This window comes from Fulmarus glacialis, unplaced genomic scaffold (genome assembly GCF_000690835.1).
Source record: "Fulmarus glacialis isolate BGI_N327 unplaced genomic scaffold, ASM69083v1 scaffold19120, whole genome shotgun sequence".
NCBI classification, from domain to species: Eukaryota; Metazoa; Chordata; class Aves; order Procellariiformes; family Procellariidae; genus Fulmarus; species Fulmarus glacialis.
Window position 1 is genome coordinate 7,900 of NW_009187751.1, and position 15,952 is coordinate 23,851.

At 48.7% G+C, this 15,952-nt stretch overlaps 1 protein-coding gene across 1 annotated transcript in view; it reads left to right on the forward strand.

The window, feature by feature from the left end:
* Window positions 1-6,467, forward strand: part of FAM167A (family with sequence similarity 167, member A) — an 11,319-nt gene extending 4,852 nt beyond the window's left edge. The window contains exon 2 of the mRNA XM_009576207.1: window positions 6,204-6,467. Within this exon, the coding sequence (XP_009574502.1) occupies window positions 6,204-6,467 (264 nt within the window). The remainder of the gene's footprint in view (window positions 1-6,203) is intronic.
* The last annotated feature ends 9,485 nt before the right edge of the window (window positions 6,468-15,952 follow it).

A 15,952-nucleotide genomic window follows, 5' to 3' on the forward strand; every position in this document is an offset into this window, starting at 1 on the left:
CTGAACCGCCCCGGGGCTGCAGTGCTTCCCTCCCCAACTCCCCTGCCTCTTCTTTGCCCTCGTGTTTGCCTTTACACTGTCAAGTGTGGCTGCTCTTCATCAGTGCTGAAAGTAAAGCCATCACCAGCCAGGGTATGGTGACAGACCCAAGGATCAGAGTGGACAGACTGTATTTTCTTCTTTGTTTATGAAATTTGTCAGAACAAATGTTTACATGTTCTAAAATTAAGCCCACAAAGTCCTCTTCCTCCCAAATGTGGTTAAAGAACAAAACTCTGCTATGCACTCGGACATTTTAGGACAGTTCTGACTTTGTCCCAGTAGGAAAATACGCTTTCCATCTCAAATTTACCAACGTGAAATCTGAGGGGTGTGAGCCAGAATGCAGGAAAGACTTTTGAAAAGGGACACAAATGTTTGATGCTCTCTCCTGGGAAATTGTAAAACACCTATGTCCTGTTGGTCAGACATTTGTTATTAAATATTGACTGCTATTACCTCCACTTGGGATACCGATATTGGCTGAACAAGAACTTAAGTGAATTTAAATAACAATTTGGCACCACTGATGCTCTCTCCTGGGAGATTGTAAGACACCTGTGTCCTGTTGGTCAGACATTTATTATTAAATATTAACTGCTATTACCTCCACTTGGGATACTGATATTGGCTGAACAAGAACATAAGTGAATTTAAATAACAATTTGGCACCAAACCGTGTTGACATAAGCCTCATTGCAGATTGCTCTGTGGTTGTTCAGAGGTGGAGAGGAGGAGAAGAGCATGGATATGGTGATGGAGACTGACCTGCATTGGGAGTCCTCTGCTACATAGCAGGTCCAGGAAGGATTTGTCTGTATTTGTATTTAAAGCATTGAAAGGACATGGGCACAGGCATTGGAGAGGGGTCATCTCTACCATTAAATTGCTAGAATTGGGGCACAGTTTAGGAGTTATCACAGAACAGGACCATCCCCAAGGGGCAGCTTGGGTGCAGCCACCCTGGTTTGGAGAGAGAGGGATTTTCACGGGGTGGTTGTGGATTTATGTGCATAGCAGAAACGTAACTGCAGAAAACATCTGAGAAATGATGTGCTCTTCTCCTGTGTAAGCCCACGTGTAAGCCCACTGAGATGTCCCTCTGTTTGCCTCATTCAGATGCTGAGCTGCCAGGCTTTTCCTCTGGCAGTGGGCTTTGTCCTAGGTACAGCATTCCCAACCCTGAATGCATTTTAGCACCCCTTAATTTAACCAAACCCAGAGGTAGCTAACTCCCCCAGGAAAGGTAATATGAAGATTAATTCTGAGGGAGTCAACACAGACTAAACTCAACACTGAAGAAGGGTGAGATTTGGGACCCAGGTCAGGCTCTGCAGGTGTCAGCTGGTGGAGGTATCCTGGACTTTGGTGGTGTGTAACTCCCAGGCACTGCAGAAGGAGATTAGATACCTCGTCTGGGGCTGTGGGTTGCACCACAAAGGTATGAGCATCTAAAATTAGCCACGGCAGGGTGGCATCTGAGCACCTTTGAAGATGAAACCTCAAACTAAAACACAGACTTAACTGACTTCTCCGAAGTGTTTGGCAAGGATCTAATAACTGGCCTGTGCTTCTCCGTGCTTGAATCCAAGTGCCTGCACTTAGTTAGGAAAGCACCAGTTTAGATCTAAGTTTCTTTTGATCTTTTGGAAATAAAAAGGACTAGCCCCATGGGAGCAGCCACTTCTCCACAGACCATCACCCTGAGCTTCATGGACCACAGACTGGGATGCTGTCCATGGGGCACTTCTCTCTTGAGAAGAGGTCCCAAGGAGCCCCACACCTCCACACCACGAGGTGCTTTCTACTGATACATCCCTCCATAGCAACGCAGAGAGATGGACCACTGGCAATGGGAACATTACTGGTCTTCCTCTCTGTGACCATACGGTTAAGGCAAACTTGAAGGCAAGTCTGGGCTATTTCTACATATTTGGGCTAAGCAACCTAGACTGACAGCAGGCAAGGATATATCCAAAACTTTCTCTCCCTCCCCCATATTAAACATCCCTGGGAGACTCTGAGGTTCAATCCAAACAGGTTCCTGGGTTCATAAGACTTTGGGCCTCTGGGGTCCAGCTTTGTGAATCAGCCCAGGAGCTGCAGTATCTCCTCTGCCAGGAAGGACCTGGGTTTGTTTCCCCCTCCCACCCAGGGAAGTTCAAATCAGCAGCTTGTCCATCCCAATAGCGTGCTCCAACCACGCAGATGAAGGGCAGCTCTTTGCAAGCTGGAGCTGGGCGTGCAGAAAGAGGCAGAGTGTGTTAAAAAGTGGTTTGTGTGAGCAAGACTCTTCCTGCATTTGGCATGTGAGACTCGAAGGAAGCAAAATGCATAGCTTCTGCTGGGTGCTCCCCATGGGTTTCTCCAGGACGTTGCTGGCTGGGTGCTTTCCATGGGTTTCTCCAGGACATTGCACAGAGTGTGTGGGATCATGCTGTCATCCTACACAGATGAACTGGTGCATCGAGTTACTTTGTGGTGACTGGCCCTGTGGGTGAATTGTGTAAACCAAAAACCCACGGCTTCCCATGATGTGACCCCTGTAACCCCATTATTTCTTTCCATGAAGCTTTGTGCAGCTCTGCTGACCTGACAGTGCTCCTTTTAAAAAGAGATCATTCATCATTTTTAGCAATGGTTTGGTCCTCAGCGTGGGATGGATTGAATGTTTCTAGTACTTGTGAGGAGCCTCTCAGAAAGGGAATGAGATGAGGATTTCTGGGTTCTGACCCAAATTTTGCTAATATACTCCATGGTTTTGAACAAAGTGGGGTTTAATGGCACAAGTCCATGGAGGGAGGACAGGGCGTTTGCAGCTTGAGCCAAGCCCAAGTGAGTGGGAAGAGTGAGAAAGACTATTGCCCTGCAGAGCAGCCCACTTCTCCTGCCCACAGTGAGGCCTTTTGTGCTCTGCCCCCTGCCTAGTTTTCACCCCATGGACCTACCTCCACAGGACCTGTCACCACGCGAGGAGCTCCCAAGCCCTCGGGAAGCCAAGGCAGACTCCCAAGGGGCGCAAGCGGTGACTGCCCTCATCACCTGTGCCATCTCCTCATTGTGCACATCATCCTTTAGTCAACCATTGCCAGGTTTTGTTCTTCACCCATCCACCTTTCTTTCCTGGAGGGCAGAAGAGGACTTTATCCCCCTGGGAAAGCCTTGGCTGATGGTGCACATCTGACAGGTCACCCTTATTTCCCTGTTCAGCCCCAGAGCACAGCCAGGCAGGACCGTGTCTAAGATGGTGTCACAGCCTAGATGATCAATGTAGATGGGTGGTGGGTTTGCCCCATGCCACGTTGCCCCCATCCTACAGGTCATTTGGCTGTGGAAGAGGCTGGTTCAGCAAATGTCAGGGTCAGCAAGTCCGATGGGGGTGAGGAAGGGTGACTGGAGATGGAGCACCTGAAGGACGTGCCCTGGAGAGCTTTGTCTTCCAGCTTGCGTGAAAGTAAGACGGCTTCCTCAAAAGACAGGGAAAGCAAGAAACGGTCAAAAAGTGGAAAGCTGGCTTGCAAGAGAAAAATAGCAATTTCCAACTTACATCCCTGTCCTCCACAATGGCCTCATAATTGATTTTTAAACCCTTTTTGGTGTTGTTTGTTTTTTTTTTTTTTAAATCCCACATTCCTCAAAGCATTTAATGAAAGCATTTGTTGACATTTCTTATGTAGCTAGATAAACTGACAAGAAAGAATGACCAAGGGTCAGTTCAATAACACCCACGATCGCCTTCCTGATAAAATGTCAAGTTGCAGCATTCATTGTGAAACACGGAAAAATGTCGACAAAATGAATTTTTTTTTCATTGCAACTCAGGTGGGAGAAGAAAAACCTGCCGAGTGGCATAACTCTGCTGAGGGCACAGGCTACGAGGTCTGCAAGGAAATAGTGTTTTTTTGAAGAAGGTAAATGGCCACAGCCCTGCCAGACTTTATGAGAGAGAGAGAGGGAGATTCACTCTGAGATTTGTACGAAGGTGACTTAATCCTCTCCAGGCAACCAAGCTGGAATCCAATCGCTGGCTGAGAGCACCAGGCAAAGTCCTCCAGGGTGCCTCCATGATGCAGGGGTGAGAAAAGCCTTGCCTGGCTTGGATTAACTTTCATTATACTCGTGTCAGCTCCCAGCTCAGGCTCTGAGCATAGCATTGCAAAGGGCTTCCCGACAGCTGCAGAAAACAGCTGAAGCAAAGCCAGGCTTCCCTGCAAGCCCTTCAGCCTCCTTAGGTGGCTGCTTTGCCTTGCCGTGAGACTGGGAATGCTTCAAGGGGCAATCCCGATGTCTTTGGAGGCATTCCCTGGAGGAGGAGGGATTGTGCCACAAGCTAGAGCAACCCCGAGGGTGCTCTGGTTGACAGCCTTGTTGCAGCAGCCCATGCATCAGGCATCAGAAAGGTCTCGTGTAGAAATACCAGGGCCACCTGCGGAACCTCCCAAGGGGAATTTTCCCTCCTCCCTTCCTTTCTGCAGCTTCATGTATAAGCCACCAAATCAGGAAAAAATTTATCCCCCACCCCCAGAGCTACATCTGTACTTGTAAATCAAACAGCTCATTTTCAGGCCTGGAGGCAAACTGGTATGGTTTGGCCATGTCCATGCTGTTAAAATCCAGACAAAGTGGCTGTATCCCAAATGCCTTCTGAGGATGAATCCCTCTGTGTTAACTCCTGACGAGTGCCTGTGGGAAATTGCTTAGAACTGTGAGAGCTGGCCTCAGCTCAAAGGATGCCAGGACCTTGCTCGCAATCAAGTGGAGAGACTTTGCTGTAATGCACTATTTAATGTATTGCTATAGATGTAGTCTGGGTCTGTTTCTGAGCTCGTTCAAACCACAGGGAGACAAGAAACTGGTGATAAAAATCAAAGGAGCGAGGTAAAGGATGGATTTGAGGTCAGGGCAGCACCACACCGCAGCTGGAGATGAGCTCAGGGCATCATCTCAGGCACTGGGAAGTCAGCGAGGACAGCACATACCCAGGGAGTCATTGGGAGGGAAAAAAAAAACAACAAACAAAACAAAATCAGGAGCTTTGGTACCAAGGGGTTCCTTCCAGTGCCAGTTCGTGTCCTGCGATGGTGAAAAAAAGGACATCGCATCGGGGCAGACGTAGGACTGGTTTCCAGTGAGTTTTGCTCCTTCCTTGTCTCCAGTAGTTACAGAGAGATTTAAGCCGCGAGGTTTGCTAAGAGCTGTTTGGCTTCTCTCCCACCACCCTCTTTTCTTTGTGGCTTGTGGTTTGTTGCTTTTCTGTGAGGAGGGATGTGGGGTGAGACGCGGGGATTGTCTTCTTGGCATCTGCTGTTCTAGCTCTGCCTGCTCCTGTTCCCCAGACAAAGGCTGAGTCTTGCACCAAGTGTTCACCTCCTTCCTTCACCGCCCCCAATATCCTGTGGCAATAAATTTTCTGCTTAATTATAAGTTGGAATTTTAAAAAAAAAAAAAAAAAAAAAAAGCTCTTTTCTTTCATCACTTCTGAATCTTCCAGCTTCCAAAGTTAGGTGCCAGGGGAGGAAAAAACCCTCTGTAACACTTAGCTCATTAGCCTGTGGGATAGTTGTTCTCTCTCCTGTGGGAAACCGTGGAGGTCCCATCCCAAGAGCCACTTCAAATCAGCGAGATAAGCCGTGGGGGATGTGGAGGGCCGCGTTCCTGGCCGTCGTGAACCAGCTCTGATTTATGCAGGCTGGAAACCCGGGCCAAGTATTTGGGGATCGGTTCTCTGGGGTTCTTTTAATTGGTCCTTTCCACCTTTAATTGCTACTTCTCACTGTGGCTGCTCCCTTATGAGCAAAATTAATTTGGGGTTTGCTTAAGGTTGAGATGGAGGCTGTGAAGCTTGCGCTGATAGATACCTAAGCCAACAACGTTGGTATGGCTGTCTATAATTCCAGTTTCCTGGTGCTCCTGAAAACCTGAGCAGGCACAGACTTCCTGAACACTAAAAATTCACCATCCTGAGCTGGTATTTGACTGGGATGCATGGCTGGCTTGGAAGACCCCCATCTCCCTTCCAGTTCTTTGCAATGGGTTAGCATCTCTAGATGAGTTATATTTCCAGTTATTTGGTGCAGCCTCTAGCAAGAAGCAACATGATGAGCAAATTTGCTGTGCCCTTGCCAATACCCTCTTCCCTCCCCACCCTCTGTCTTGTGTTTCAGGCAGAAATGCGCCTGCAGGACCAGCAACTGGCGAGGCAGCTCATGCGCCTTCGCAGCGACATCAACAAGCTGAAGATCGAGCAGACCTGCCACCTGCACCAGCGCATGCTCAACGATGCCACGTACGAGCTGGAGGAGAGGGATGAGCTTTCTGACCTCTTCTGCGACTTCCCCCTCGTAAGCTCCTTCAGCCTTTCCACGCCACTCAAGCTCATCGGGGTCACCAAGATGAACATCAACTCCCGCCGGTTCTCATTGTGCTGAAGGGGAGAAGAAGAGGGAAGGATGGGGGAGAAAGAGAGAGAGGACTGGGCAGTGCCAGGGCTCTCTCCGCCTGACGGCTGGGGGAAAAGAGGCCAAAGAGGGGCAGAGGGAACGGGAGCAAACAGGGAACTCACAGCTGGTCTTGGTGGCAGGGCAGAGCAGCAGAGCTGGGCACTGAGGTGGCGCGGAGATGCTCGTTGAGAAGATGGGACTAGCACGGAGGAAGCGTGGAGAGCATCTGAACCCAACATGTGCACTTAGCCTGCTCCTTTGCAAAGTCCCTTCTCCTTCTCTTCCCCCCCCAGTAACTAAGAGAACGCAGCTCCAGTGTGACTGTTTGTACTCAGAAATCAAAGGAGCGGTGTGTCAAAGACCAACCACAAAGCAAAGCAAAATCCCTTTTCTTTTCCCCTTGACCTCCTCCCAGGCTAGAGCTGTCTAGAGTCACTCTCCTCCCTGGAAGTCTCTTTGGGCATCCATCTTCAGCCTCTGCTGACCCAAGCACAGGGTCTGTGGGGCTATTTCAGGTAGGAAGCTGATTTCCAGTGGAAAGGAGCCCTCCCAGCAGGTGAGGGATTGTGGGTTAAATGGTATGCAGCTCCAAGAAGTGGTGAGAAGATGTGTTTCTTGACTTGCTTCATTGAGTCCAGTGTACTCTAGTTTAATTTTGCCTGTGGTATAGATTACGGACAGATCATGGACACATTTATATAGAGACTCCAGCCAACCAGAAGTCTCCGGTGTGTCCTAGAAGTTATACCCAGAGCAATACGTGTTCCTGATCTTGTTGTCAGCAGTGGCCACAAGACACCTTGTGGTTACCCCCGCAAACAGGACGGCAAAGGAGGTAACTTACACCCAAGACATCTCATATCAGAGAAATCACCCCAGGCTGACATTCCCCCAACAGCAGCACCAGCAAATCCTGGATCTTCTGTAGCAACACGCATCCATCAGAGAAAGGAACTTCAAGAGGAGAAAAGGGACTTTTGTGTAATGAACATAAAGTTATAAAGACTATAAAATTAAAGGGAGAAATATTGCTGTGATGAGCTTTGGACCTGCAGCAAACACATTCCCTCCTTGCTTGGCAGTATGTAAGATGGATGCTATATTTCCTTGCCTTTCAGTGCACACAGCTGCACACCTACCTGTACACGGCACGGAGGGCAGAGACACCCATGGTGTAGCCCAGCAAGGGCAGGGACTCAAGAGGTCTAGCCATGGCAATCTTGGGACTCCTGGCACCCAAGACAGTCTGTCTAGAGGAAGCACGGGTGCCTCTAGGTTCTCCCTCCTGTGCCAACACCTCTCCTGACCGTGTCAGAGCGGTGCAGGCTCTCAACCCATCGCCCCAGCCCAGCTCTGCTCTCCGCCGCATGCCCAAGCAGAGAGCTCTGCGGCTGAGTGAACGTGACTGTGTCCACGCAGCACCAGCCCAAGCCCTGGGGACAAGCAGGAGATGCAAGCCAGCGCTGAGCTGAAAGCTGTGTGGCTGTGTTGACGTGCCTGTACCTGACTGTGTCCGTAAGCTGTGTGTGTGCATACGTTGTTGTGTGTGTGCATGTGAGCAGGATGCCTCTCTCGGGAGGTTGAGTGGTGGACCCACGTCTTTGTGCCCAAACGTGATGTGAACCAGAAGCTAATGAGACTCTGCCACGCCTGGGAAGATGCAATGAGGCTTCAAGACCTGGGGTTTCCACAGAGAGCTTAGATCGATGCAGAGAAGACAAATAATTCGTCTGCCTCCGCAGGTTTCTGTGGGAGGAACAAATTAACATCACAAAGGGGTTCACAGCCACATGGGGCTGGGGACTGGCAGGGACTCTGGAGCTGAGTTCAGTCCTCTATCTCCCATAGTACGTAACCACTCGGTGATGCCTCCTCCTCCACTTCAAAGCTCACTGAGTATCATTTCTTTCTGCTAAGGAAGGAGGTATTTTGGGCACTGGAGCTCTATCTATACCAGTAAGTTAATCAGTGCTGTGCCTGGGTGCTGAATCTTGTGCTGCCCAGACGGTGAAGGTTTAATTGGGTTGTGGCCAGACTGTGGCCTCTGGACAAGACAACCAGCCACGATGTCGTTTAGTTTACTAGTAGAGAAATAGCCTTATTTCCCCATGGACATCTTGAAAAAGAAAAAAAATCTCATTAAAATTCTTCTTCGTTTACTTTTTTAATTAAAAAAAAATCGATTCATATCCCACATGTTGATTTTCAGAGGCATTTTCGATCAAAAGATAGCAATGACGACTTTTCAGTGAAAATAATGCCTTGGAAGAGGGGGACTGGTTCTCTCTAGGATCAGCTAGAGTCGACTATAGGGTGGACCTGCCTTTGGGCTCTTGTCTGGTAGCCAAATGCAGGAGGTTAGCACAAGCACAGTCTTAGGAGGTCATTATATGTGGCATTAGAAATATCAGACGTCTGGGTTCCAGACATGTATTTTCTGCATTAAGTGGAATGGGGGATGGTTATAACTGCCAGCTGTTCGTCGAAATGCACAATTTTTTAATTATAAAATTATGTCTGTATTGATTTCTGCCTCTGGTCTCTCACTGTGTTCAGTGGCTCCAGCTCTGCCTGCAGAGTGGCTGGGGAAGCACCAGTCTGGTGTGTTCAAGGTTTACAGGTGTGCAAGGTTTCCAGTCAGGTTTCTCTATCCACACACATCACTGGGACACCCCTACAGATCCATCAGCAATTGCTCCGCTTTGCAGTCTGGAGGAGATGGGAAGAAATTAAGGTGGGAACACTTATTACATATTTAGACAAAAATGTATGGGAAAGAAAGCCAAACAAAAAAAGAAAATCTCACTCTTTTATGTTAGGTGCTGTTTGTTAGTCAGCCACTGAGTCAAAAGTGAGTCCAGGCATTTAAAAATATATCAGACTAGGGAAGAAAAATAAATAGAAGTATGTCTGATTTTTGCTGGACTTTGTTTAAAAAACCCGAGTCATCCAAAGGTTGGGTGTGCCTTGAGAAACATGAATTCAGGTCACTGCTCCCACCACAAAATTCCCAGAAAAGAGCCACCAGGTCTCAGCTGTCTGCAATGAGATGATTCATGCCCTCGAGTGCCAGTTCCTCTCCTTGTACAAGTGGCTTAGAGCCACATCCCCTTTCCTAGGTGACCTACGATGCCTGCAGAGAAAGGCTGGTGGCAACCAAGGTTGACGTTTCTGGGGTCCATCCTGAAAATACCCTTTAATGTGACCACATGTGTGGACCACCAAATCAAGGCCATGGTATCTCCATCTGGAGCACCAATGGCATCGCGGTGGTGGCTGCTGCTCCATCTATTTGAAGCTGGAATCTACTGGACATTGGTTCAAGGGTTGTCCACAGCCACCCAGCAGTGAGACGTGTTCTGCTCTGAAATTAAAGAGCAAGTATAAGACTAGTCCATGTAAATAATTAACTGCATTTTTGATTTAGACGTCCAGACTGGAAGACCACGGATTTCTCCAGGCTAACTAGAAGACTGAATTTCAGATTTTTTTTTCTTGCCCCAAAAAGCTCACGTATATGCAAGTTTTGGAAGGGGGGAATCAGTCTAACATTTTAATTAGTTACATTTTGCTTTTACTTAAAAGAGTTCTAAAAATCTTAATTTAAAACTGAAGCCATTAACACCTCATTTTCATTGTTTTGTAACGAACAGTTAAAATATTTTCCCTGAAATAGCCTTAATGAAACTTTTCCACTCTCTTTCTTCCAGTCGGTATCAGCCATTCATCTAGCTAGACCCAATCCCTGAAGTTTTAGTCAACCCAAAGCTCTATATATTTTTCGGCATGAAGAAATCCGTTAAAAACAAATTGGCCCAGCTTGATTTCTGACTTCCTTTGGGTCAATTAAGAGGAAGCACAAAGCAATTTTACACATTTTAAGTTACGGTCAACTGGCCACGCTCCCTGGCTTGGTCTGGGGACGTACTAATGGACAAGACCTTGCTCGTCTGTCACAGCCCCAATGCAGCAACGATGAAAAAGGTCATTGTTCCTAGGAGAGTGCCTCATTCCTCACTCTTTTGGCATTGGGAAGTGCTATCATATAATCAGTGAGTGATTTGTATTTTGATGTCTCCCACAATTCCCTCCATATAACCCTTAACGAAATTCGATAGAGATAGCGTCACAGAAATGCCCCGATAGGTCCCACTTACACCACGAGAGCCAGGGAATTACATGTTTAAGGACTTCAAGACTGAATTTTCATATTTTCTCTGCTACACGGTATTTCAGCTATCACAGTCTAACCTCTTCTATATATATATATGGAAAAAAAAACCAGCTGGAGTATTCCCAGCACCTTGTGTTTTTTTTTTTTCACAGACTGACGCTGTCTGCTAAGTGGGTTCTATTTTAGAATAAGGAAGACAGAAGGGGGGGGAAGAAAAAAAAGGATTGCAAGGAGGAGGTGGCAGGCTACACACTGGAACCAGAGTCAGACTCGCTCCCCTCGCTGCACGTTTTACAACCAAGTGCCGCGTCTGAGGAGTTACGCACAAAGGAGCGAGGCATCCCAAAACCTCAGGGAGAAATCACCCCTTGGGCATTGCTTATAGCCCAGCCGGTGTCCAGAGGAGTCATGCAGAAGCCCAAAGGAGGAGCAGCACTGAAAGATGTGCAAACCGCTCCTGAAATCCTCACCGGTCTCCATGCGACCCGGGAAATCTGGAAAGCTCAATAACACCGGCACCTCCCTCCCCTCTCTGACCAGGGGACACCCCTGAGCCTCAGACGACAGCGCTCATTCACGTGAAGCTGGGCACCAAGCCGTAATGGTTGGATGTGGATTTTAAGGTGAGCGATGACCAGATTTGGGGCAAACTCTTGATTTCAGGCTTTCATCTCTCATCCTTTCAATCTATTTTATGAAGAAGGACCAAGACAGCCGCTCCATGCCCCCATCACTCAGAGCAGCCGAGACCTGGCCTTGCCCCATCCTTGCAAAAGGCGGATGGTGCGGAGTCCCTGTGGTCCGATCCTTGGGGCAGCCAAACCATCCTTGGTCATCATTGCCTTCAGCATCTCTATGTGCTGCAAAACACTCTGGGTCAGCCACCGCGAGAGGTCTGCAATGCCCAAGCCCCAAGATGTTGGTGGAAGATGCCCAGTGCTTCACCGCTGCCCCTTTCCCGACACCCCCTCTCCCCGGTGGCTGTCTTGCCCCGCGCCTGCTCTCAGAGGAGGAGGAGGAGGAGGGGGGCTATTACACAATGTTTTTGTTCCACTGACAATTTCCCTCTGCCAGTTGGAACAGGCTGCTCATAAATTGCAGCTTTCTGGAGGGGTTTCAAGAGCTTTGCATTCTTAGATCATTGTCTCTCCTCCCAGGGAGCAAAGGGGGTAGGAAAGAGCTGCTCCAAAAATGCCATGTGCTACGAAGGGGTTTCTTTAGGATGGGGTTTGCTCAGGGAGGCAGAGAGAGTTTCCTCCAACTGCTTTAGCTTGCAGCCTGGGTAGCTAAGGAGGCAACTCAATGGGAAGCAGGAACGCTGTTAACAGGGCTCTGCGGAGATCTGCAAAGGTCAGCTCCTTCATACCACCCCAGAAAGGTAGTTAGAACAATTATCCTTTGATTATAAGGTGGAAAATGAGGCGTGGGATGCCCCAAGCTGTGGCTGCTCGGTCTGAGATACAGTCTGGCCTTTCAGATGTGACCGCCTTGGCATGCTCAGCATGTCCTTTGCCACCCTGGCAGCTGCTGGGACTGGGCTTTTAGACAAAAGCCTTTCCTGCAGGTGAATTAAAATTGGAAGCCTGTTGCAAGGCGTTTAACCAAATCAGAGGGATCAAGTTCTTAATGCTATTAAGCTCATCCTGTGAACCCAGCAGCTTGTTAGACTGCCCTGTTCCCATACTGCCAATTCCAGCCACAGCTTTGGTGGCTTTGGCAGGTGGCTTGCCAAGGGTTAGCTCTGCCTGCTCGATTGTCAGCGAGCGTGATGTTGGTCCAGTCCAGGTAGAACCGACTCAAACAGCTGGCAGGTATGGCTCGGGAGTTAGTGTAAGCCAGGGACCATCCCCAACAGGCAATCTGGGTGCAGCCACCTCTTTTGGGGTATGAAGGTTTAACCATATGAACCTCTCTAGGCCATACCAGTTGGTCTCATGGACAGAGGAGGGACCCTGGTGCTGTTCAGTTCACCGTTAGAGATGCAACATCTGCATGAAGAAACGCAGTCAGGACAATGTGCGATAAACCTTTCTAATAAAGCAGCAATCACTAATGACTCATAAGTCTTGTGAAGGGACAGTTCCCTACTGCACTTTTAAGCCAAGGCTGTAGAGACAAAGTTTTCTTGATTCATGACATACAAACCTCCCACCCAGAGGTAGGATCACTCATTTGGAGGGGAACACCAAGAGCTACATCTCCACCAGCAACCAGGACCCATTCTCTGACCTAAGCCCAAGTGACCAATCTGGCCGAGTCCATATTATTAACTAAAAACAGGGCAGCCACAGATGAAACTCCATTTTAGGAATGGTCCCTGATCCAGCCAAGCTCCCAAACCTTGCCTGGGGATCGTTGTCCCATGCCTAAACCATGCCAAGGACTTGTGATGACCACTGAACAGTTGAACTCCAGCACCTGGAAATGCTCCTCAGCTGTTTGGTTTGCTAGCACAAATATAGCCACAGCACAAAACCTAGCAAACTCCTAAAGAAGTTGTTCTTCCCTGCTCGGGTCTCTTCTAAGCCCACCCAACACAGACAGAGGACCCCAGTCCTCTCAGATCCCCATGGGAAAGCTTGGCCAGCTTGTTAAGAAAGGTGACTATAAAATCTGAATTATCTTCATTAGCTGCCAGTCTGCTCTGAGCGGTGGTCCCAGGGATGCCAGGATGCTCCCTAGACATCTTGGTAACAAGATGCAATCAGCCAAAAAAAAGAGAATTACTTATCAGACTGTTTCTTGTCATGTAGGAGGAGAGGACGGCAGAGGGAGGATGCTCCAGGGGCCCGACGGGGAGGAGCAGCAACCTCTTGCACCTCTCCAAAGGATGGTACCAGTGTTCCTGGAAATCCCTCCTGCAGGCAAAAAACAACCACCAGAAGGAAATGAAAGATCTCCCACTGTGTGCCCTGGGTGGGATCAGCCATGATGTCACACAAGAGCCAAGCTGAGCCCCTGCTCTGGGCAAAGGGGAAAGCTTCAAGCCAGGGGCTGGCTATATGTAGGCAGCCACACTGGCTGGGAACAGCCCTTCTTCGGGTTTTTCACCATTTTCCTACCCATTTTTTTTCCATTTTCTTATCCAGAGGGAGGAAGGATCCCCTGGGGTGAACCTTATTTGAGAGTAACCAGGCCAGAAGGGGAAAGTGATGCTTCAGTGGTCAGGGCAGTCCCCAGGAGAGTGGAAACTCTGGATTTCTCTCCATTTTTGTGCCTTCACAAAATATGACTGTTTAATGCAAAATATACAGAGAGACTGGGAGCCAGCTAGCTGGGCTTGCTCAGCTTGAACCAGCCACAGCAAGCCCAGGTTTCTGCAGGGTCTCTTTGTCTTCCTCACGGTTGTCCAGCTACTCCTCTGGGATGAGCAAGGGCAGGGACTAATCTTGGTGTGTGCAAGCCCCGAGATTTGTCATGTATCACAGTGCAAGGTGAAATTTGCCCCATCGTTTGTGGTTTCTTCCCTGTTTCAGGGTTCTGGCAGAGAAGGAAAGGATTTAATACCAGGACTTTAGTACTAAGGGGTTTCTTCATACCCCAATTTAAAGCCATTGCCACCGAAGAAGAAAAGCAGATTCCTCTGTCTGCTCTCTCTCTCCCTGAAGTCCCACGTCTGTTTCTGCAGAGCAGCTTGTACACCAGCCTCCATAGAACCATGCCCTGTAGCTTGGGGTCCCTGGCTCCCTCTCTTCTTGCTCTTCGTATACCCAGAAATGAATTCCTGGAGGACATGCTTTTCCAGGGCCCAAGCTGAGGCTGACCATTATAGCTCTCCACATCCTCCTTTTTCTCTTTCTTAAGATATGTGTAATGCTTGGAGACACCTGATGGGTGGACAGAGGCCAAGCACCATGGTTTTTTGTAGATGACAGGCAGCAGCCTCACAATCACATCAGAGAGCTCTGTCAGAGCACTAGGATGAATCTCATCCAGTTTCATGGGTGTAAATACATTTAATTTCACTAAACAGTCCCTAACCCTTTTCTTCCCCCACTGCTGGCTGTTCTGCCTCCCAAATGCTGTTGTTATGCGCAGAGGCTTGGAGCAAGTCTGACTTATAAAAACTGAGGCAAAAAAGGCTGTCAACCTTTTCCATAATCATCCATCACTAGGCTATTCCCCCATCCACCAATCAACCTACATTTTCCCTGAAGTATGCTGTTAAAATACTTGCAAACCTCCTTTTTTTTACTCTTAGCATCCCTGGGCAGTCTTTTCTCCAGCTGGTCTTTAGCCCTTCTGCTTTTATCCCTAAGTACCCAAGCAATGTATTTGCGTTCTTCTTTCATTTTGTCTCCTTATTTCCATTTCTTGTATGCTCCCTTTTAGCAGCTCAGTTCACTAAGAAGCGTCTTAATTAGCCAAGCAGGCTTTGTGCTGAAATTCCTGATTTTCATGTGCAAAGACAGGGTTTGTTCCCAAGCTCTGAATAAGTTTTCTTTAAAAAAATCAGCCAGCTGTCTCGGACACCTTCTCCCCTCATAGCAACCTCCCAGTTCCCCAAATAAGCTGAACTCTCCTGAGGTCCAGAGTCCTCAACCCACACCTTGTCTTCTCAAGCCTCTCTCCAGATGCAAGCCCAGTCATCTCACAGCTACAAGAGACCAAGCTGCCACCCCTGACTACAATTGCCCTCTGCTCCTCCATATTTATGCGCAGCAGGTCAAGCACATTGATGGGGATGAGGAGAGGCATTGATCAAGGACAACCTAATGAGCTTGAAAGTTAGCGAGGGGAAGGCAAGGGTGGTAGTTAAAGACAGACATACACACATAGAGCCTGATGGTGCAAGTTTCTCTTTCCTAGAAAAGTGGGTTAGAAACAGGGCCAGCCCTGCTCTTGCTGGAATTGGCCTGGATCCCTTCTAGGTGCCAACCTGCCTGCTAACCCCCCTCCAGCCTTTTTTCCTTCTCTCCCGTTCAATGACCCAAGCGTGGCAGGGCAGGATTGACTTTATGCCTTGGGTTTTCTGCATGGTTTGGCCTCCTGGGTGGGTTCATCACTCCAGCTCCCCGCATGGCTGCACAAATATGTGTGCCGATGCACAGGAGAGGGGTAGGAAGGAGGGGACGGGGACAGGAGCCCTCAACTTCCCAGCACCAGCTTGTGCTGCTAGTGGAGCTACACATTGTGTCTAACTAGCAAAGAAAACACAGCCAAGGGTGAGCCCCACAACCAGCCCCGTGCTCCCTGGCACGTACCAGCAGCGCTTTCCCAAACCACACCTGGGAACTGATGGTGGCATGGGCTGGTCTCCAGCAGCAGACTGATACAGCTGCCCTGCTGGGGGAGGAAG